This window comes from Cnephaeus nilssonii (genome assembly GCF_951640355.1).
Source record: "Cnephaeus nilssonii genome assembly, chromosome: 16".
Lineage (NCBI taxonomy): Eukaryota > Metazoa > Chordata > Mammalia > Chiroptera > Vespertilionidae > Cnephaeus > Cnephaeus nilssonii.
Window position 1 is genome coordinate 41,112,838 of NC_137087.1, and position 23,232 is coordinate 41,136,069.

General features: G+C 45.6%; 2 protein-coding genes across 2 annotated transcripts in view; both read right to left on the reverse strand.

Moving 5' to 3' along the window:
* Positions 1-2,245, reverse strand: part of TM9SF3 (transmembrane 9 superfamily member 3) — a 46,674-nt gene extending 44,429 nt beyond the window's left edge. The window contains exon 1 of the mRNA XM_079794142.1: positions 1,958-2,245. Coding sequence (XP_079650268.1) covers positions 1,958-2,059 — 102 coding nt within the window. The 5' untranslated portion in view covers positions 2,060-2,245. The remainder of the gene's footprint in view (positions 1-1,957) is intronic.
* A 6,296-nt stretch (positions 2,246-8,541) lies between these two features.
* PIK3AP1 (phosphoinositide-3-kinase adaptor protein 1) overlaps positions 8,542-23,232 on the reverse strand; it is a 95,421-nt gene continuing 80,730 nt past the window's right edge. The window contains exons 14-17 of the mRNA XM_079793489.1: positions 19,663-19,818; positions 16,621-16,691; positions 15,136-15,254; positions 8,542-10,047 (exon numbers count right to left, since the gene is read on the reverse strand). Coding sequence (XP_079649615.1) covers positions 9,990-10,047; positions 15,136-15,254; positions 16,621-16,691; positions 19,663-19,818 — 404 coding nt within the window. The 3' untranslated portion in view covers positions 8,542-9,989. The remainder of the gene's footprint in view (positions 10,048-15,135; positions 15,255-16,620; positions 16,692-19,662; positions 19,819-23,232) is intronic.

Genomic DNA, 23,232 nt, shown 5'->3' on the forward strand with positions numbered 1-23,232 from the left:
GTATCATTCTTTCTTCACTGGCTACTTCTGACCTTCCTGGTATGAAAAAAAATCACTTAATCATAGCCTTTTCAGTACTGTTATCTGGCAAAGGTAAATGCCTAGCTTTAAAAAAATATTTTCAAAAAACTGGAAAGTAGTAAAATATTTTGGCTAATAGTATAAAGTATATATGACTGACACTTAAATTTTATATTTATAGCAATGCTATTCGTCCTATAACTTTTTTTTGCTTTCTTAATAGTTATTAATAGGTAACTGAGAACAATCCAAAGTAGACATGGATTCCAAATTTTTGTCCAGCAATTATCTCATACACATATTCTCTCCAAAACCTCTTATCAAATATTGTATGTTTAATTACTGATTCAAAAAATTAAAATGTTCCTGGCAAAAAAATTCAGTGAAATTAGTATTTGCATTTTAAATGTGTAAATTAACCTAAGACCATTTTCTACACCTCCCATTTTTGAAATTTTAATTAATAGTTTTTCCCATTTATAGCAGTTCATTATAAAACATAAGATAAAAAAGTATACTACTACCCCTGGTTTATATGCCTGTATGGTGGAACTACAGTTAAGAGAGAATTCTGAGTTTTACATGGTAACTTTCCTTAGTTAAGTGTTCTAAAAACTGAAAAAATATTAGAAACCGTATCATTAACTAAAAGGATGGCCATTGGAAATGAAGTTATTACACTTTGAGACAAGTTACCTTACAGAACAACAGTAAATAGTTTTTAATGTAACTGTTTAACCTCTGAACAAAATTATGGTAAGGTGAAAAGTCACAAATATAGTACAAAAACATGTCACCGACGTGGGATTTGTCTCTTTAAAAAAAATACACAGATAAGAAGTTCCCGGCTGTGATTGAAGGTAAAGTAGCCAAAAGTTTAGAGGTAAAACAAGAGCCTCGCTAACCCAGGGAGTGGAGAAAAGAAGTCTGATCAATTACAAATAACATCTAAAGTAGGCCACACTGACGATCGCTTCATTTCCAGACTTATCACGAATGACATAAGACTCCGCCACATCTCTCCGATTCAGTACAGACACTACCTTTCATGCAAAATCATATCACTAATGAATTAAGGTATAAAAAAAACAATTACTCGCCAAGGAATCTGTCCATTTTCTATTACTTTCCTGCCTTGCTCTACCATCCTAAAAACCTCAGTTACTTGAATCGCCATTAAGATCCACGACGACTGAACAGCCAAGGAACTTGAGGATAAATGCAAAAAGGACTGCTCCAGGCAGACAGGACGGGGAAACTGAGGACCCCTGGCCGTCAGGAGCTGCCCTAGTCAGAGACCACGGGGATCGGAGCTTCCTCCAGGGGCCGGAGGGGTTAAGGAGTGAGTTACAGGGCAGGCTCGGGAGTGAGTGCAGGTAGGCTGAGTGCATGCACACGTGCAAACTGCTCTTCACCCCAAGTTTATCAATGCTGTCGCCACGCCAGCGTTTCAGTCCGGTGGGGGCAGGAGGGAAAACAAGGGCCGGCGAGGACCGTGGATGGGTGGGTATTTCCTGGTTGGGTCGGACGGGTAATCGCATCCATCTTCCGCTGGGTCGCAGCTCCCAGCCCCGGGGCCACTAGCCCCGACCTGGCCGGCCTGCGACCCCCCATCCCGCGGCCAAGTGAGCCCGGACCCTCACCACGCTCCTTCCCCGGCCTCGGGCGCCCCAGACCCAGGGGTGGGGCGCCATCTAGGTCCGGGTCGGAGAAAGAGGCCCCGGCACTCGGGCGCCGAGTCCCGTCCCGGGAGCGCAAGGAAATGCCTCCTCCCAGCTCCCGGGTTCCTGCTCCGCCAGGCCCAACCGGAAGGCGCCCTCGGACGGCCCCGGGCTCCACCGGGCCGCCGGGCTTTCCAGGCCGCGCCGGGCCTGCCGGGGTCAGCGAGGCGGGGAGCAGGCCGGGGGCGGCCGCGTCGGCCGGGCGCGCCTCTCACCGTGTGCTCGTGCTCGTCCGCCCGGGCCCGGGGCAGCAGCAGCAGCAGCAGCCACAGCGCGGCGGCCGCCGCCACGCCGGGAGCGCCCGGCAGCGGCCTCATCCTCCGCGCTCCCACCGGCCCGGCGCCCGCCCACCGACTCCTCCTCCGCCGCCGCCGCCGCCGCCGCAGCCGATTCGCATCCACCGGGCGCGGACAGACGCACGGGGCCCGGACTCCGCCGCTGGCTCCTCGGCGCCGCCGCCGACACCGCCCGCTCCGTAGCTTCCCCCGCCCCCCGGCGCCTCCTCTGCCTCTTCCTCTGACTCAGCCACGTCATCCGGCCACCCCGGCACACGCCGGAAGTGCCGTGCGACGCGGGCCGCAACCGCCGCCGGCCGCCCCGCCCGGGCCGCGCGAGCCGCGGCCGCCCTGGGTCCCGGAGGCCCGGCGCGCGGACGCGGCGGCAGCGCCGGGGACCCAGCCCGACCCTCGGGGCCGAAGCCGCCTCGGGCCGCGTCCCGCCGCTCGGAGTCGTGCGCCCTGGGCCGGAACGCCCACCTTCCCGCCTCCCGTTCCTGGGCGGTGAGATGGGCTCTCACCTGCCGCCTCTGGAGCGGGGGCGATCGGAGCAAACAACCCTTTGCAGGCGCTGCCGCTGTGCGTGAATCACGAGGTCGTGAAATCATCATTATGGGAGATGGTTAAATTTATACCGGGTTGAACAAGGGTTTTAAAATCACCGACTATGTATTAGACCCCTACTATTCGGTCTTGTTGAAATTCTTGTTCATTTATTATTTGTTGGTCTCCAGTCCATGGACATAAATGCCCCCTGGAATCTAAGCGTCCCCTCCTTCCCCCCTAAGCAGGGATCCCGTCCACTGCTGTATTTCCTGTGCCTGGGGCAGTACCAGTCTCAGGGTAAGAACTCCAAAAACATCTGTCAAATAAACACGAATATGGCACCACCACACACCATCCTCTAAGCCAAAAATCTGGAACTTGTAGTCGGCTTGTCTGTACCTCTCAGCCGTCAGCAGCCAACAGTTCCAGCACTATTTCTCTTAGAAATGTCTCAAGAGTTTATTTTTCCTCTCTTTCCTCTGCCAGGAACAGCCAACAGTCTCCAGCAGGATCCCTGCCACCAGTCTTCCCTCCCTGTTTATTCTCTCCAACAGGTGCCAGAGTGACCTTTCTAAAAAGAAACCTGATGGTACCGCTCTTTGCTTAAAACACCCCTTGAATGGTGTTTAAATAACTCATGGAATCACAGCTAAGATTTTCATCTTCCAGGCCCCATTATACGGACTGACTCATTGAATGCTCACAAAAAAAGAAAACCTTATGCAACAGGTATTATCAGTATGTTCATTGTACAGATACCTGAAGAAGCAGAGAGGTAAGTGGCTTGCTGAAAGGCCAAACCCAAGCAGTCCGGTTCCAGAACCTGCCTTTCTTACTACTAATAGATTACCACTCATGCCGCCATTTTAGAAAAGGAACTAGCCCCGTGTGTCCTGGCATGGAATGATATCAGAGAGATACTTTTAAATGAAAGAAGTTGAAAACATAGAGCATCATTCCATTTTAAATGGTAACCTATTAGTCTACCCATAGAAAATAACCTGAAAGATTATGACACAACCATTAAGACATGTAACTCTCTACTTTGTACATGCCTATAAATATTCGGATGGGTTTTTTTTACAATGAGCAAACGTAATGTGAAAAAAAAAATCTTTGCTAAAGGACAGTCCTGTTAGCATTGCAGCTGCACAATCAGATCCTGGTTTATCTCCCCAGCTTTACATCCCACTGGTCTCCATCCTTTATTCCCCAAATACGCCACCTTCTTTACTATCTCTGTGCCTTTGTGCTGGATGTTCCTTCCGCCTGGGATGCAAATAAATGGACAGCCGTTGGGTGGTCTCTTTCCAGGCCTGACTGAACTATCACCCCTTCAGGGAAGCCAGACGCGGCTGTATCAGGAAGTTGAGCCTCTCTTCTTCCGGATCCCAATCGCATTTGGCATGTTACCTGATACTTACCATCTAGTCCCATTTCCTCTTCTATACTACATCTTGACCTTTTTTGAGGACAAATACTACCAATTGTTTTTCTTTGTATCTGTCCCAACTGCAGGCAAAGTGCTTGTCACATCACAGACATTCAGTAACTATTTCAAGAATGAATGAGTGAAGGCATTAGTAAGTGAAAGTCAAATAGCAGAGCATGGTTTAAAGAACACTTTCTACCTAGTCTAAGAGATATTCCAAGGCAGTACATGATTAATTGCTGAGTGAATCATATACCAGTAATTGCTATAGAAATCAGAGGAGGTGTCTTATACATCTTTGTCTATTCCCCAGAGCACCTCACGTGGTGACTTGCTCATGGTGGAAGTTCAGTAAATGCTCTGTGAATGAATAATCACTGCTTTTTGAATCAAGCGATGATGGGCAATTGAAGAACAAGTGTTGTAAGTGCTGAATTAAGATGGATGAATAGATTCTTGCTTAAACAGCCATCACCAGCCCCACATATTTTAGTCCGTAAGCTTTTGCTGTGTGTGTGGGGAGCACTGGATTGGTAATTGCTTGGGGATGGGGAGGACACAAGAAAAGGTATATTCACTTGGGGAGTGCTGACTTGAAACCAGGAAACATTACATATACAACAGAGAACGGCATAACAGTGTACCAAAAAGGAACTACACAAAATGTGACCAACTGTGCACATGTTCCACAGGCAAAAGAGCGATGGGTAAGGAGAGAAGAGGAAACCCTGTTTGGGTGGAGTATTTGGGAAAATATAATGGTGGGAAGAGCATGTAGGGCCATTAATTCAACAACTATTTATTGAGCATCTATTAGGTGCCAGAACTTTGGTAGGTACTAGAAAATACAATAAATGGCTTTAGGTGATAAAAGTTTGAAAGCAGATATGGGAAAAAGGAATAGATAAGTAACTGATTAGAGGAAGAGGAGTGTGGCTTCAAAGATCTTTGGAATCTGATGACCTCAGGCTCAAAAGCAGAACTCGGGAGCATCATCAAATTCAGGGCTGTTCCGTCACACTGGGGAGTGGAAAATATTGACACATCTTATTTCACCAGTTTCTTCATCTAGATTAATGACCTCATTCCCCTAATACCAATAAGGGGTGGGGGGGGGGGGGATGCTGTTGAACAGAACTCTTCCCCCTCCAGTTGTACAGCCTCTCCTTATGGTGGTTCTAATAAGACTCAATTGGTTATAGAGTCTGTGACCAGTAAATGATCCAGAAAACTGCAATTTCAATCTTTTTTTTAGATTTTTTTGTTGATTTTTACAGAGAGAAGCGAGAGGGGAGGGAAAGAACCACTGATGCAAGAGCGACACATCCATCGGCTGCCTCCCACCAGGAACTGAGCCTACAACTAGGGCATGCGCCCCAACTGACTGGGAATCAAACCAGCAACCGCTGGGTGCCCAGGACCACACCCAACCAACTAACTGAGCCACACCACCAGCCAGGGTCACAATTTCAATGTTTTATTCTCGTTCTTAATAAACGATCATCCAGCCAAAACCGGTTTGGCTCAGTGGATAGAGCGTCGGCCTGCGGACTCAAAGGTCCCAGGTTCGATTCCGGTCAAGGGCATGTACCTTGGTTGCGGGCACAACCCCAGTAGGGGGTGTGCAGGAGGCAGCTGATTGATGTTTCTCTCTCATCGATGTTTCTAACTCTCTATCCCTCTCCCTTCCTCTCTGTAAAAAATCAATAAAATATATTTTAAAAATAAATAAGTAAATAAATAAACGATCATCCAAAGTCTTGGTCTACAGATGACAACATGTCTTCTGATTTCCACCCTCAGCTACCTTTTCTTGGAAATTCTATTCCTTCTTTCTGCTTTGTTATGTTTGTCTTTCTAGTTATTCTCGAGTGAGCAGTCCTTCTATTGCTGTTACCACCTTTTACCTCTACCTTTTCTGATCTAGCCGAAATGTTCTAGATACTAAAGAATTTTATCATTGGCCTGATTTCTTTTCTTTAGGAAGAAATCACTTAAAAACATTTGGTTCTTAGACTGAAGAGCAACTATGGCTGTTAATTTCTTGTTCAGTTTCCATTTCACTGTTTCTCACACATTTAAAAAAAAAAAACTGATCTGCTACAATAATGATACAGGGCAAGAAACAGCAGCTGCCACATAATAAGATCCCTTGCCAATTAGGTGGTGACTCCAGTAAGGTGCCACCCTGCTCCTTCAGGATGAGGGATTCCCCCACTCCCTGCCTTAGACTTGGACTTAGAGAGTTGAAGGGGCCTGGAGTTATTACTACACACAAAACTCTTCAAAGATGATGAAGCAGACGAGGGTAGTCAAGTTATGTGACCTCCAGGTTTCCTGACTTCCAAGCCAATGTTCTCTCTCTACATCATGCTAACTCTTACTGCATGCATAGCTAGCTAAAACAGGTATTTCATGGGTTAAATGGGCTTTGGCGGGCTAGCCTGGGAACCTACTATTTATTACAGTTTCTATGAGAAAACGAATTCTGAGTTGTGCCTGAGAATTCAGAACATATTTTCAACCTCCCACTCTTCTTTTCACCACCCTGGTGAACACATTAGGAATGTGTTCATTCCTGGCCATTAGGAGTGAAAGAGGAAGGCCATGTTGTCTTCTTAATAACATACTTGGAAATAAACATAACACAATTTATTGATAAAACTGAAGCAAATGTTTATACAGGCAGCTTCCTCAAATTTGAGGATTAATTGTTAGGATGAATCTTTTAAAGTGATCCAAATTAGCCACTTGTCTTTCTTAGAAATAAATCTGTTACTAATGCTTCCTCAGCCAACCAGCTGCAAAACCACACATTATTCTTTGAAAGAGGAGCACAGAAAGCCAGCTTGCTTCCTGGGACCTGTGGGAGAGGAATCTGAAAATCCCAGCTATTGGGGTGATACAGGACACAGCAGGACCTCTCCTTTTAAATAACAAAGCAAAATAAAGGGGTGGGGAGAAAGGGTAGAGCATTTAGATTGACTTGGAAAAATACTCCTTGAGGTCATTTACATAGTATCACTTTGCCTAATTATGACAAAGCATTGGGGATTACTCACATCATTAAATATGTCAAGTTAAATTATTTGATTGCAACAACCAACCTTCTGTTCATAGTTTCTAAGTCTTCATACTTCGTTGCTTATATAGTTGGGTTATGTGCTCACAGGTTTTAATATAAGATAAAGGAACAGTGCTCACCTAGAAACTGGAGGACAATGTACCTTGTACAGTTAGAGGCAAAGGGAATGGCAATGAATATGACTAATTACTTTACTTCCTACTGCACCAGCTTGTAAAATCGTGGGGAAGGATGGCGACAGCAGAGCTGTCTCCCAAAGCATCATACAGGAAACTTTTCCAGAGCTTCTTTGGACACCTTGTTACAACACAGTTTGTGATCCTCATTGTATTGAAATCCATGGTTTTGTTACATAATGTATTCCTAAAAATGTGTGCAAAAGTTGGGTAGTGGAAGTTGAATAAATTTATGTTATAATGGGTGGTTCTTTATCTAGAAAAATGACCATTTTTTTTTTACCTCATCATCAGAGAGTTCTTTGATAATACACGGTACCAGTGTTTCATCCAAATTTTTTTCATTTTCTTCTTTTAGTTTTACACATGACCAATCACTTTGGGTGTTCAATGAACACCTAGTGAGGGTTTAAGACTTGCCATTTTGGACTTGACACTCCTGAAACCCAGGTTTCTCAATAGCACTTTCAATTTTATGTTTTCCACTTATTTTCACATATGCAGTAAGATATTCCAGATTGCACAAACAATGATGTGCATGTAAAGATGCTGACACTATTGACTGGCAAAAGGTTTCACCATGTTATTGATCTAAATGCTGGTCAATCAGAGAATGTACAAAAATATAAATCTGGCATCCAAAACAGGGATTAGAGGTGTTAAATATTTTAAAAGTGTAGCTTTTATCAAAATCAAGTGTGGTAAATACAGAGACTGTCCATAAATAACAGGAAGGACAACCATATGGACATGATAATGTCTTGTTCTCCTTTTATCTCACATTACCCTGTTTCTCCCAAATAAATGACAAGGAGAGTAAAGTGGCCATTGAAGAGTGGCTACTATGTGCCAGACATAAGGTAGGTTATTTGCATAAACACACACTCTCTCTCTTTTTCTTTTATCCTCACCCAAGGATATGGGGAGAGAGAGAGAGAGAGAGAGAGAGAGAGAGAGAGAGAGAGAGAGAGAGAGAGGAGAGAGAGAGAGAGAGAGAGAAACATCGATGTGAGAAACATTGATCTGTTGCCTCCCTTACATGCCCCGACTGGGGATCGAACCCACAACCTATGTATGTTCCCTGATCTGGAACCGAACCTGCAACCTTTTGGTGTATCGAACAATGCCCCAAACAACTGAGTCACCCAGCCAGGTGCACAAACACTCTCTTGATGGTCATGGCCAATAGTGTATTTTATGTCAGAAAAAAACAACAACCAAGATCTCAGAAGCTATTAACTTCAATACTCCTTGTTCGCTGGACTGAGGAATGAGATCGAAAAAGAACCTTTAATTATTAAAAAAGAACCCAATAAAACTGTACTAAATGATCTTTAATAGTGTGGCTTTTATACACCTGTATAGAACAGAGAATAATTTCCTGGAAAACTACAAGATTTCTGACATTTTTTAAATAAATAGGTCCAATACTAATTTTATTATATGTATAAATATCAAATGAAAGACCTGTGTTTTGAAGGTAGATTGATGTGGCAGGGACTCAAAATTAATGACATACTTTAGGCTCTATATTCTCTGCACAAACAGATTTCCCAAGCCCAGTGGTAATAATAGGTGTATAAGAAAATAACTATTTCTACTTTAGGTTCTTCCTTCCCCTCTACCCCCTTAGCAGAGAAAATGCCAAGGACCCTCCTCTCTCTTTATGGCCAGAACTAAGACCTATAAAGACGGCAGAGCAATAAATGGGGTCCCTGGCATCCCAAGCTTCTGGTTCCAACCACTAAGAGATGTTCCTTGGCAGCATCGCTTTTTTGAAAGCACACTGAAGTATTAATGCCCAAGTTTGGGGGGGAAATACATGGTAGTTTCATACCTGGGAAATCATGGAAGAAACTTCCAGAGGACAAGAGTCAGTCACTGAATGTCTACATCTGGGCACTGCCTGAGGGAGCGGGCTTGGCTATTTGGAGATGGAAAGTGTGGTCACCTGGAATTCGCAGGCCCAGATTCTGAACTGCCTCTTCCTCTAGCCAGCCAAATACTCTCAGATCCAGGCGTCTGTGGAACCTTGGATTTGACTTCTAGATCAGGGAAGCTGGGACTAATCCCTCTCTAAAGGCCTTTTCAGATTATTGTCTGTGACCAGCCCTGGCATTTACACACCCTCCTGCGTTTGACTGCAACACCAGCCTCCTGTTCACAGTCTCTCGGTCTTCATACTTTGTTATTTACATAGTTGGGTATCTGCTCACAGGTTTCCATACAAGATGAAGGAACAGTGCTGGCCTGTTCAACAGAAAAGTTGAAGAATCATTTAAAAATCGGGATATGTCTTCTTACTTGAATATTGTAAGTACTAAACCATAACCACTTGTAGAAATTAGTCTGGACTAACAAATAAGTAAGGCCTAATATAAATGCATTTCAGTAAAATCATGTGTAACGTACATTTCTAACCAATCTTTCAGGCTTCCGACATGTCAAATTAGAGGTAAGTATCCCAACTAAGTCTTCATCCTTTTGGCAAACAAGGGTATGGGTCAATATACTTGGCAATGGTGACGAAAGCCCTTAGTTTTTCCCTCCTTCATGCCTCAACAGTATCTTCTTTAAGGAAAGCCCAAACCATCAGGGCCACAACAATATCAGTAATGAGAGTGGGTCTCAAGGTCAGCAGTGACGCCATAAAACGCAACATGAAGACATCATTAGCAGGTTGGAAACTGCTCGTTTCAAAGTCCTGGAGAAGGCAGCTTTCGGGAGGTGGACTCAACGACCTCTGCGTGGAACAGGTGGAGGAGGATGGAAGATCTCCCTGGCTGGAGGCCTGGAATGAAAGATAAAGCAAAAGCATGACCTTGCAGATCATGCGAACAGGATTTCCTACGTCAAACACTGCGAATGAGAAAGTATTTGTCTCTCCAGGTTGAAAATGCACCGTAACTGTTTTAGTGATTTCCAGAGGGGAAGGGGGCTGGGGAGAGGAAGAAAAGGGAAAGAGGGGATAAATGGTGATGAAAGGAGACTTGACTTTGGGTGGTGAACACACACAATACATTATACAGATGATGTATTGTAGAATTGTGCACCTGAAACCTGTATTGTTTCATTAACCGGTGTCACCCCAATAAATTCAATAAAAATAAAAAAGAAAATGCACCGTGATATTTATTGGAATCAGTCTTATAAGGTACTATGCTATGTGTATAATTATAATAGGTATTTTTATTTGAGATGGAAGAGTCTTTAACCTTTGTAATTACTGCATAATAATTTTTTTTAAAAAGATAAAGCAACTATTTAAAAATGAATTTGACTAAGTAGTTCTTATGCATCCATGATTTGCTGCAAATTTGGTCTGTTATACAGAGGACATGTTCCTTAATTAATGAAACTGCCACACATAGGGACCTCCGAGTGACATACATGCTAGCTGTGGCTCACCATCCTCACTGCACATTAGAATCACCAGTCGAGCTTTGAAAAATACCAATCCCCAGGCTCTATCCCAGGCCCACTCCATCATAATCTCTAGAGGACTGGGCTCAAGCATCAGAACATTTTAATAGTATCTCTCCCCCAACCAGTTGTATTAACCAAGCCTTTTGTTTTCTGATGCTTTAACACCTGGGGCCTTGCTGATCTGAAGAGGCTGGAGAGGCTGATCTGGCCTGAAGAGGCTGCCCCTCGGAGGGTAAACTAATTCCTAGAGATAGCAAACAATGTACCTGGGAGCACACCTTTCATATGCTCCCAGGTAGCACACCTTTTGTAGGACCCAGAACTGGAGGAGGGACTATCCACCTGCCCTAACCACCTCAGGGCCAGGTGCCTGACACTAGAGGCAACCCCTTTGCTCCAAGCCTGCTGAAATTACTCCATCTAGTCAATTCTAAATCTGCTAACCATCTCACTGTTCCTTCCTGTGGAAACCACAACAAAAGCTCTTCTCACCTACATATCCCCCTCCCATTCTCCTGACTAAATCCAGTGCCCCCCACCCCTCTTGGGATCTGTGAGTATAACAAACTGTCTTTTCAACAGCAGTCATCCCTGATCTGTTGACTTGCCATACCTGAATAATGACAAAACCTTTATTGTAAAACACCAGGAATCCAAATATGCAGCCAGGCAGGAGACACATACAGCAGGAAGGTCCCTTGAGAGAAGAAGCGAGAATTTCCGGTCTGCTTCTCACAACGACTTCCTCATGGGATCACTAGGTGTGTTATCCCAACGCCACATTTGCTTTCCTAAAGCCCCCTCCCTGTTATTCTGGATGCTTTCTGAATAGTCCTAAATGACACTCCAGATAGACTTGGGTAAGTCCTTTTACAAACAGGTGCAACGATTGCAGGTGGTATTTCCACAAGTGTGCTCTAGACCCAATATCAATTCTCTTGGAAGCAAGTCAGTAAGTCAAGAAAGAAAGCTTTGTCAGGTGCTGCAATTGAACTGTGCTACCCTGGAGTTGCGTACTTGAGGATTAAATGAATCAATGAGTAAATGTTTATTAAATGTCTTTTGAATGCACGTTTTGTATAGGTCAAGGAAATGACAAGAATGGGAAAAGAAAGGCTCTCTCAGGAATGACAGAGGCAGAAGTAGGAAAAAATAACCATAGATATCCTCAGGAGGTCCTGCTGTGGCCCCTGGGAGTAGCTGGTTTTATGTGGTTGTCTCTTTATCCAGAGAAAACAAATGGGCAAATCCCCTTCCATCTTCCCAGTCTACCCTATGAACTGTGGGCTTATAGGAGAAAGCCAGGGACAATCAGATGATACCACCCTTCTTTCCTTCCTCCCTCCTTCCTTCCTTCTTTCCTTCCTCCCTCCCTTCTTCCTTTCTCCTTTTTTCCTTCCTTCCTCCCTCCTTCCTTTCTTCCTTCCTCCTTCCTTCCTTCCTTCCTTCCTTCCTTCCTTCCTTCCTTCCTTCCTCCCTTCCTTCTTTCCTTTCTATAATAGATAAATATCTATTATCCATCTACTCCTGGATATGGGATGAAATAACAGCAAGTAAAATGGACATAGATTCCATACTCACGGTGCTGAGAATGTCATAGATGAGAATGACAATAAGGAAAGTCAGTACTCTACTGAGTGTTATGACCAGGGAAGTCATATAGCAGAGACACTTACGCACATGTCTGAAGGACAAGTTCAAGTTCTCTGAACCTACCAAACACAGGTAATGACACCTCCATTGGAATATTTTGTGAGGATTGGACATAACTATTGGAAAGAAGGTAACACAGTTTCTGGCTTAGAGTAGGCACTCAAGAAGTAAAGCTAATAATTTATCAATATAATTAAAGATCTATTCTTAGATCTTTTTCCTATGTATGCTCTATGAGCCTTACTTTTATCTTCCACCACGAAGATCACCATGATTCCCTCATGGCCCCACTCTGCAACTGGGTTGGGCCAGCAAACAAACCATCTCTAAATTTCATTCTGATGAACAACCCCAGCGAAGGTTTGGAAGTCCCATCTCAGGGAAATGGATTTGTGATTTTAAACATCTCAGAACCATGGGAGAAAAGAAGTTTTGAACCAACTAAGGGTGGCCTGTGGGGAAACAGCCTCTGCAGGACCCTGGGAAGCCAGAGCTGGAGACACCACGGTCCAGAGATACTGGGCACGGGTTGCTTTCTCCTCCCTGTTGAGGGTTGAGGTCTCAAAGATAAGTTTAGTTCAAGAACCCAGCAATCTGATATTGGTTAACATTCTTTTAAAGCAGCACTGCTGTCTAGCTGGTATGACTCTGTATGGTCATAGCATTGGTAAAAAATGTATTTTTAAGTCTCTCTATTAATGAGTAAATAGCTTTGGTCTCAAGTCCCCTCACTGCCTGACCACTTCAGTCCCTCCTGGAGACTCCACAGGCCTCTTTACAAGCCCAGCTTTAGGGTTAACCCGGTACGGCACGAGCCCCCAGACGTGTGTTCGGATTAGGTGGTACGTAGGCTATGCCTTAAAGGGGACTCCATAGATTGTTAGTGACTGGCAAATCACTAGTAAATGGCAAAATAAGTTCAAAAACAAAGGGGCAATGGCTCGGCAAGAATTCTTTTTTTTTTTTTTTTTCTGATCTGGCAGGACCTTACCTAAGAAGAGGAAGGCATTGCCAGGTACCCACCCTATAGGGACTGAGGAGCCATGCAAAGATAAAGTGCATCTATCTGTTCCTGCTCTTGTCACATCTGCCTTCCCTGATCTTGAAATATGCTGGGAACTTACAACAGGTGGGAGTGTGAAGCCGCTTTCCACTAATCCAGTGGTCGGCAAACTCATTAGTCAACAGAGCCAAATATCAACAGTACAACGATTGAAATTTCTTTTGAGAGCCAAATTTTTTAAACTTAAACTTCTTCTAACGCCACTTCTTCAAAATAGACTCGCCCAGGCCGTGGTATTTTGTGGAAGGGCCACACTCAAGGGGCCAAAGAGCCGCATGTGGCTCGCGAGCCGCAGTTTGCCGAACACGACACTAATCTATAGTCCACCTGTGGTAGATGACTTGAGGCTAACTGTTTAATCCAAACTAAACAGTACCAGTCCATCCACCCATCCACTCATTCATTTACATGGTAAATATAAATATTTGTTAAATTTCTAGTATGTTCTGGTTACGATGGTAAGCATGGAAGAAAGAGTAGAAAAAAATTTTTTAATCAGAAACAGTTTCTATTCTCTCGAGGTTCACCATCGACTTGAGGAGACAGGTATGTAAACATGGGCCACCATGTGGAATGAAGTATCTTAGAGGTTTTTGGGGAATCGCAAGAAAGTTCACCCAAGAGCATCAGGGAAGGCTTCAGAGAGGAGGTGATACTTGGACTGAGTCTTAAAAGATGTGTCAGAATTTTCTAAGCAGAGACTGAAGACAGCATTTCAGGCAAAAGGAGCACATTGAACAAAGACATGGTACCAACTGGCACAGCTCCCTGGGAATTTTTAAGGGGTGGAGCCTTGGTGAATACAGCAGGGGGGTGGGACTTAAGGCTAGAGAGAGACTAGAGCTTGCTAACAAATACAGAATTAAATGTGAAAGCCTATATGCCAGGAAGTGACACCATCAGCTATTTCTGTTCTAGAAAGTGCACTCTGGTTGCAGTGTGGAGGAGGGACGGACTGGAGGCAGAGAGGTAACTATGGGCCTCTGTGGATGCACTTAGGTGCTGGCAGATGGAGAGGAGGGGGTGCCTCTGAGAGCTGAAAGGGCAGCAGAATGGACAGGGCCTGGAGACACGCTGGAGGTGGGAGCTGCGAGGGAGGCAGGAATGGAGTTAAATTCTATAAGTTGAGGCACATGAGTGTTAATTAATTCAGCCAAGTTCACCAGGGACAGCCAGAGGAGACCTGTCTCCAGGTAGCATGGTACTAGAGCCATGCTCCTCGCCACCATACCATGCTGCCTCTCCCCTTAATTTTCATTCCCAATTCCATCATGCCTCCTGGTTCCCAAAAGGCACTGTCTCCTCAATACAGCCAAGGGAATTAGTTAGTAGGGAGCTAAATTCTAACAAAATAGATACAAATTATTCAAGAAGTTGATGTTTGCCAATGTATTTCATCGATGAAATATTTCATTTGCTATTAAAAGTGTGTGCAACTGACTAAAGCATCACTTAAATTAATGAAGCGTCCACACGGAAATATGACAAAAGCAGGCACTCATTCTTAGGTCATCTTAGATGTCCCCAACTCCTCCTCTCCCCTGGGACTTATCTTCCACCATGAAGGTCATCATGATTCCCTCCTGGCCCCTCTTCTCTCTGATGCCCTGCTCTGCAACTGGGATGGGTCGACAAACCAACCATCTCTAAATTCCATTCTGATGAGCAACTTAAATTAACAACTTAAACAAGATTCAGAAAGTGAGGGAAAGGCTTTCCTATCAGCTTCAATGTTACCTCTGTGAGGCAGCTCGGGGAGGCACCCTGGGCGGCCTATCAAGGGGCAGGGCGGGTGTTCCGTCCACTTGTAGGGGGCCTGGACTCCGACTCCTGGTAACCTCAGGGACTTCATTATCCTACAGCAAAAAAAAAAAAAAAAAAGCACACAAGAAGGATTGGTGAAAATTACATCACGCAACCAGCATGTGGTAAGTTCCCAGCATATTTCAAGATCAGGGAAGGCAGATGGACAGATACCACTATTCCCAAAGTCCCTCCGCCTCCTCAGGCTTTGGCTGAAGGTTATTCACAAACTTATCATCAACCCAGCAAAACCAGGGCAGCTTTCCATTGACTCCTGGAGCCGCTCAGGAGACAATCAGGCCCACATGATCATTAATGGTCCTTGCTATTCAAAGCACAGTCTCTGGGCCAACAAGGTCAGCATCACCTGGACGCTTGTGAGGAATGACAGGATCTCAGGTTGCGCCTCGGACCTGCTCAATCAGAACGTGCATTTTAACCAGATCTTAGGCAACTCTTATGCATATTAAAGTTTGAGAAGCACTTGCTCTATATAACCAGATAGAGCTGGAGAATTTTTATTTTTAAACAAAAGTCCCTTTGGGGGACAACAGAACCGTCACAGGGTAAAACAAGCTGTGCACTGAAGGGGTGGCCCACTCCTAGGACCCTTTCTCAGGGAGTCTCCTGGGTGAACCTTTCCCATGTGACCCCTACCACTTGTCCCAGCCCCTGGTCCCTGAGTCAGAACCATAAGCCTAAGTCACCTAGCTGCTCCCTGCTAGGAGGTCTTGTGGCTCTCAGGGGACTATTTGCCACTATACCTGTGGAGGCAGAAAAGACCAGGGAGCTTTGAGAAAAGAGAGCAGATATGCACAGAGAAGTAGAGACGATAGAGCTTGTGGCCCTGAGAAACAGACCAGTGACATTGGCTCTAGCATCTCGCCACTCCTGATCTAGGCCCCAAACTGCAATCACTGTGCCTGATTCCCTGAGACTCATCCAGCTCCTTCTCATAGATGCCCCTTTGGCTCAACTAGCCTGAGTGGATTTCTTCCCTCCCTCCCTCACTCCTTCCCTCCCTTCTTTCCTTTCTTCCTTCTTTCCTCTTTTTATTGAGATGAAATTCTAAACATAAATTAAACCATTATAAAGCCAGCAGCTCACAGTGGCATTTAGTACATTCACAATATTGTGCAACCACTAACTACCTCTATCTAGTCCCAAATCATCTTCATCACCCCTAAAGGAAACACTGTACCCTTTGAGCCGGTTCTGCTCATTTCCCCCTCCCCCCAACCCCTGGCAACCACCAATTTGCATTCTGTCTCCATGGACCTACCCATTTAAGACAGTTCATATAAATGGAATCCCACAATATGTGATCCTTTGTGTCTGGCTTCTTTCACCTGGATTTCTATTTCTTGCAATGAAATGACCCCTAGGACAAGACAGATGGGGGTCTCGGCTCTCACTCACCTCATTGTCCCCCTCCATCCCGCTGCTCACACTGAGGAGGCTCCGAGTGCTGGATCGGTTACTCATGCTGCCTGAAGGGCACAAACAAAATCAGAAGGACCTTACATTCTCTCAGGCTAAAATACAATGCACAACTCTAGCACTTACTTGTTTTTACCGATAGCAACAATACATAAGCTGCGAATATACGAGTCTTCAAATGTTGCCATCTTATACCATTTTACTAGACGTCAGTTTTTCTTTCAGTATAAAACAAAATGGTTCACCTTTTTATTACATATTTTGCTTTACAACTACCATTTATGGAGGGCTTCCCACACATTATCCTATATAATAAAAGGCTAATATGCAAATCAACCAAACAGTGAAATGACCAGTTGCTATGATGTGCACTGACCATCAGGGGGCAGATGCTCAATGCAGGAGCTGCCCCCTGGTGGTCAATGCACTCCCACAAGGGGAGCGCTGCTCAGCCAGAAGCCGGGCTCACGGCTGGCAAGTGCAGTGACGGTGGCGAGAGCCTCTCCCGCCTATGTGGCAGCACTAAGGATGTCAGTCAGACATCCCCCAAGGGGCCTTGCACAGCGAGAGGGTACCCCCCAGGCTGAGGGAACCCCCCAAGTGCAAAAATTTCGTGCACCAGGCCTCTAGTGTGCTATAAAAACATGATCGCTTAACCCCTATGAAAATGCTAGTGGTACTAGCGCTCTGATTTGACAGACAGGGAAGCGGAGATGCTCTATTTCTCACTTGTTCGGGCTATTTCTGAAAGCTGCAAACAAATTTTGTTGCTGAAGTTTTCTACTTAGAAATTATGTCAAACATGGGCATGTATCACAATTGTCCAATCCAGGGGGAATGTGGGCAAGCAAGTCATCAGCCTGCAGAGGGTGAGGGCCTCAGCCTCCTTCACGAATGAATGTTCGTTTCAAGCCACTGTGTTTGGGGTGGTGTGTTACATAGCAATAGGTAACTGCACCGGTCTAACGGGGACCGCATGCAGTCTATAGCCACAGGGTAGGGTAAAATCCATCGGTGTCATTTACTAACATTTTCCAGCCAGATGAGCTAGCCATCCCTAGGCTATAAACCACTGCACAAGGTAAGAAGCACCGTTTATGTTTTCCATTCCGTTCCTACCCCACACTAACTCAAAGTAAAACACATGCATAAAGTCTTTAAAATTAATCTGTACCTGAACCGAGGACTTTGCCTTTGTCTTATTAAACTTGCCCTCCCCCTCCCCATCCCCTACAATGGACTGCCCTCACCCGGAGAGGGTTTGTACCATTTTCGTCCTCCAGGAAACATCTGAGGAATGGGCCACGTGCCCCTTGCTTCCTCCATCACCTGTGGTCACTGGAAAAGTCTCTCTCATTTCTGAACTTGTCAGAATTCTCTAAATTGCCTTAAGGGAATTTTAGATACGCATTATCACCCCCATAATGTAAGGGGAAGTTCTCTCTGTCCAGTCTAGACTTCCCATGTGGTCATTGATTGAGCCTCCCTTCCCGCAACTGATGGACGGAGTATGATGTAACCTGCACCTGCGGCCTGGACATTCCTGAGCACCTAACCAGGCACCTTATATGGACTGTACATTGAACCACCAATCAGCACCTGCCAAATACCCTAAGCCCCTGATTCCTAAGTACCTAAGTGCCTAATCATGTGCCTTATATGAAACCACCAATCAGCGCGTGCTGCGTACCCTAAGCCCCATCCCTTCCCATTCCTCCCCTCAAAAGGCGTGTTCACCTCTGCACGAGCTGCTACTCTCCCCTTGCGAGACAGCCCGGCAGGGGTCCTTCTCCTCTCCTAAAGCCTGTAGTCCTGGTTCTCGGCCCTCTGTCTCATCTTTCAGTCATGTGATATGCTTTGGGTCTGTTCTGACAGGTAATAGTGGCAGGAATGCTAACCTGAGAGGAGCTGGATTCCACTCCCATTTTGCCACTCACTGGCTGTGTGACCTTGGGCAAAACTCTTTCCTTTTCTGGATTACAAATACTCTATCTATAAAGTAAGGAGGGAGACTAGTTCAGAGGTTCTTGACCTAAAAGTGAGCAGAAGTGTGTGTGGGGGGGTAGGGGGGCAGGATGTGTGTGTGTGTGTGTGTGTGTGTGTGTGTGTGTGTGTGTGTGTGTCTGCACGCCCCCATTATACCTCTATTGCCTGACATTCCTGTTCCAACATCCAATGCCAATGCCTGACATTTAAGGAGACAGGAGTCCTGAAATTCAGCTTGTCTCTGGCTCTTGCATGGAATTCCTAGCTGTTTTGATAACACTAAAATGCATGAAAGAAAGGAAACTCATCTACTCGGGTGGTGAAGTCAGCTAACACCGCCCTGGATGCGGAAACAAAGTGCCCAGCTCCTGCCTGCACATCATCGCCTATTGTCTGCTGCAATCAGGCACCTATTCAAGCTTTCAAGCCAAAAGGAAGACATTTCCCAATTAAATCCTCACCCATATTGTTGGAATTCTCAAATTTGAGTCCATTGTTTTCTAATGTTTTTGACTTTGTGCCCTTTCCCTCTCCTTAACACAGCTGAGGAAGCAAAAAGAATAATGGTTCAAGTCTTGGCCCTGGACCAGTCTACCCGAGTTCAAATCTCAGCTCTACCACTTACCAGCTATTGAACGGAGGGCAAGGCACTTAGCCTCCAGTCTCCTCCCATGCAGTCATGATGATAATTAAATGAAAGAAGCTATGGAAGAGACTTAGCATGTAGTAAATGCTCAATGTTAACTAGTATTATACTAGATTTTTCTATTTATAAAAGGGACAGGGTCGCAATTATCATGCAACCTGGCTTTAGGGAGTATTTGTGTGATGGATCTTTGGTCCCTGAAAAAAGGTGAAACTCACAGGTTAAATGCCCCCCATTTCTTACACCTCCCAAACCCAAAGCAGGCTCCTACTGAGATGTGTGGGGCTCATCACAGAGGTTGTGTCCGAGGCCCAAAGGCACCAGCCAGCTGGAGTCAGCTGTGAAAGCACCTTCTCCCCCACCCCACCCACCAGGCCCAGCCTGCTCACTCGCTGTGCTGGAGGTGCTGTCTGTCTTCCAGTCTCCTCGTCTTAGCTCCGTCCTTGGGGGGAAGACGCTTTTCCTGGGGCCACTCTCGTATACTCCAATCTCCACCTTGCTGGGCAGCAGCTGTGAGTGCCTAATTGGGACGGTGATCTCCAAGGCTGGAATGAGAGGAAAACGGGATAAGCTTCAAGGCACTAGACTGCCATTTACCAAACTGCTTGGCTGTTCCCACCTCCATCTGCCTCCCTCACCTGAACCTGGACTGTGTCTGGAGGAGAGCGGAGAGGAGAGAGAAAAGAGGAGAGGAAGAGGAGGGAGAACAGATGGGCTTCTGCCCAATTCAGCACTGAAACTCCACAGAATCCTGTGTGACCACTGTTGGGGAGCAAAGAGAGAGATGGAGGATGTGAGAAAGAGCAGGGAAGTGCTTCCTTCCCGGGTAGAGGAAAGAATATTTGATTAGGGAAAGGTTTGGGGCTCCAGCTATGGAACGGGGGTCATTCAGTTGACCTCTCTGAATTAGTTCCCTTTTTGAGGAGGGGGTGTAAACATCATTGGTCCTAATAATATGTTATCCTGTGCATTAGGTAGAATTCTTTTTTTTATTATTATGAATTTCAAAGAGGGAGGGAGAAGGAGAGGGAGAGAGAGATAGAAACATCAATGATGAGAGAGAATCACTGATTGGCTGCCCCCCTTCTCCCGCATGCCCCACACTGGGGATCTAGCCCACAACCCGGACATGTGCCCCGATTAGGAACCAAACCATGACCTCCTGGTTCATAGGTTGATGCCCAACAGCTGAGTCACGCCGGCCGGGCAACATTAGGTAGAATTCTAAAAGCAGCCATATTTTTAGCTCCTTGAAACCTCCCAGCACCATGAAATAAACGCTATTGTCATCATTCCCAACAGAAACTAAGGCACAGGCAAGTGAGGCAGCACGCTCCCAATATACAGCTGGTAAGTGGGACAGCTGGGCTTCGAAGCAGGCTCCAAAGTTCAGGCTCTTCGGCCCTGCTCACACTGCCTCTCAGTCCCGTAATGAATGATGGGTGATGGGTGGGTGGCTCACAACTGACAACAGAGAGTTGTGAAAGGAGGCCCAATGGCCTGAGAAAGATTTTCACACTTGCAAGACTGATGGATGGTTTGACCCCACAGATTCAGAAAGATAGATTATTTCTTTGCCCTGCAAAGCATTGACCTGATCTCTCTCTCTCTCTCTCTCTCTCTCTCTTGTTTTTTAAATCCTCACCCAAGGATATGTTTTCCATTGCTTTTCAGAGAGAGAGGAAAGGAGGTAGGGAGGGGGAGAAAGAAAAAAAATGCATTTATGTGAGAGACACACTGATTGGCTACCTCCTTCAAGCTCCCAGATCGGGGCTAGGGATCAAACCCGCAAACCAGGTATGTGCCTTTTGACAGGGAATCAAACCCGAGACCCTTCCGTGTGTAGGCCACGGCTCTAACCACTGAGAAATACCAGCCAGGGCTGACCTGATCTTTTTATTGGCTTCGCCGTGCCCAGTGGTTGATCTTTATTTCTCCCTAGATTTCCACCCCTGGGTTCTATGCCCAGAAAACAACTCGTGCTCTCTGAGCAGAATAAAACGTCTATAGGTGGCACACTAGCTTCCTCCCTAGGGAAGTGTAAAAGCCGGGTGAGCTCCCCTAGCTGCCATGAGGCAGGACCTCTAGGGAGAGGTGCAAGCTCAGGTGTACATGCCACCTTATCTTCCAGGTACCACTTCCTCCTCCACCCCACTCTTCTATGGGACAGGCATAGCAGGAAGTTCAGGGAGTCCAAGGGTAGAGGTGGCTCTGTTTGCCAAAGCCAGAAGTCTGCCAAGAAGGGCACATGGATAAGCTAGAACAGCATGAAAGAGCTGGTGTGAAGACAGGATAGACCAAGTGTGTGATAAACATTCTGCACGGAGAATATTAAAAAGGTGCATTGTTGGCCCTGGCTGGGTGGCTCAGTTGGTTGGAGTGTCGTCCTGTACACCAAAAGGTTGCAGGCTCAGTTCCTGGTCAGGGCACATACTGAGGTTGCAGGTTCGATCCCCAGTGGGAGCAATTGATCGATGTTTCTATCTTTCTTTCTATCTATCTATCTATCTATCTCCCTTCCACACTCTTTAAAAATCAATGAAATCATATCCTTAGGTGAGGATTTAAAAAAAAAAGGTGCATTGTTGGTTTGCGAAGGCACAAGCTCTCCTCATTCTAGAGACTCCAGTTCCAAGTGCCGTGTATGGTCTTAGTATTAAACCAGCTTTCCAGGTCTCTGCATAGCACACATCTTCTTCACCTCCTCGAGCTCTCTTGGTTACAACTGAATGGTGGAAGCACCCACCCACGCTTGGAACTACATGGGCAGAGACTAGCAGGGTATACCCGCATATGGGTGTGAGCCTATGGGTTTTTAGAGTCCAAATAACTGTCTTACTTTTTTGTCTCTCTCAGCTTTGACCTAGCATGTTATGTTGTTGTTGTTTATATATTTTTTCTTGATCTCAGAGAGGAAGGGAGAGGGAGAGAATCATTGATCAGCTGCCTCTTGCACTCCCCCTGTTGGATGGAGCCGGCAACCGGGGCATGTGCCCCGACCAGGAATTGAACTGGACCTCCTGGTTCACAGGTGGACACTCAACCACTGAGCCACACTGGTTGGGCTCTGGCATGGTTTTTTTAAACAACAATCTTTTAAAGGGAGATTCCTGTATGTTTCACTCACTTCAATGAGGCAAAATTCCATTCTCAACCAATTCTAGGAGGAAGAAAAGTAGAATACATAGGCGGGGGGAAAGGGGGAAGGGAGTCTAAAGTTAAAAAAAATCAAGTAGAGCCAGTCTAAATGTCTACAAAATCCTGACAGTCTTTGAACAAAGGAACAATGCCAGGAATGCTAGTTATCATTACTAGATTGCGTAGGACTTTCCCCAAAGTGCGTTCACATGTGTTATTATACCTCCTGTGAACGTCACCACTTCGCCATTAAGGAAGTAAGTCAGGTGTAACCATGGATGAGGACACTGAGGCACAGAGGGGTCCAAGGAATTGTCCTGGGTTATAAAATGATTCAGTGACCACGTGGGAATCAGAACTCAGGTTTCCTGGGACCCAGCCTGCTGCTCTTGGTCCTGCCCCGGACCGGCCACAGACACACCCAGAACACAAATATTGATTGTCTTCTCTGTGGGGCCGGGTGTTCAACAAGTCAGGAGCCACGCCAGCCCTCTTCTGCTTTCCTACACCATCAACGCTCTGCACCATCCCAGTAAGAGCAAAATAGCTCCATAGGGCTGGAGAAAGACTGGCAAGTTATTATGAACAAATTCTTACTTTTTAATTATCCGTGCTGTGCTAACCCAAATTGAAGAAAAAAGGATCATTGTTTTTCTTTTCTAAGGCAAATGAAATTTCTAATGAAGAGAGGCAGTCTTTGTGTCTAGAGTGGGCTCCATTTCTGGAAAATGCCCTTTAATCAGAAATGCCATCCGTCAACCCTCATTTTCCTATAGATCAATGTTATTCTGTGCCAATGCTTTTCAAATGGTTTTTGTGAA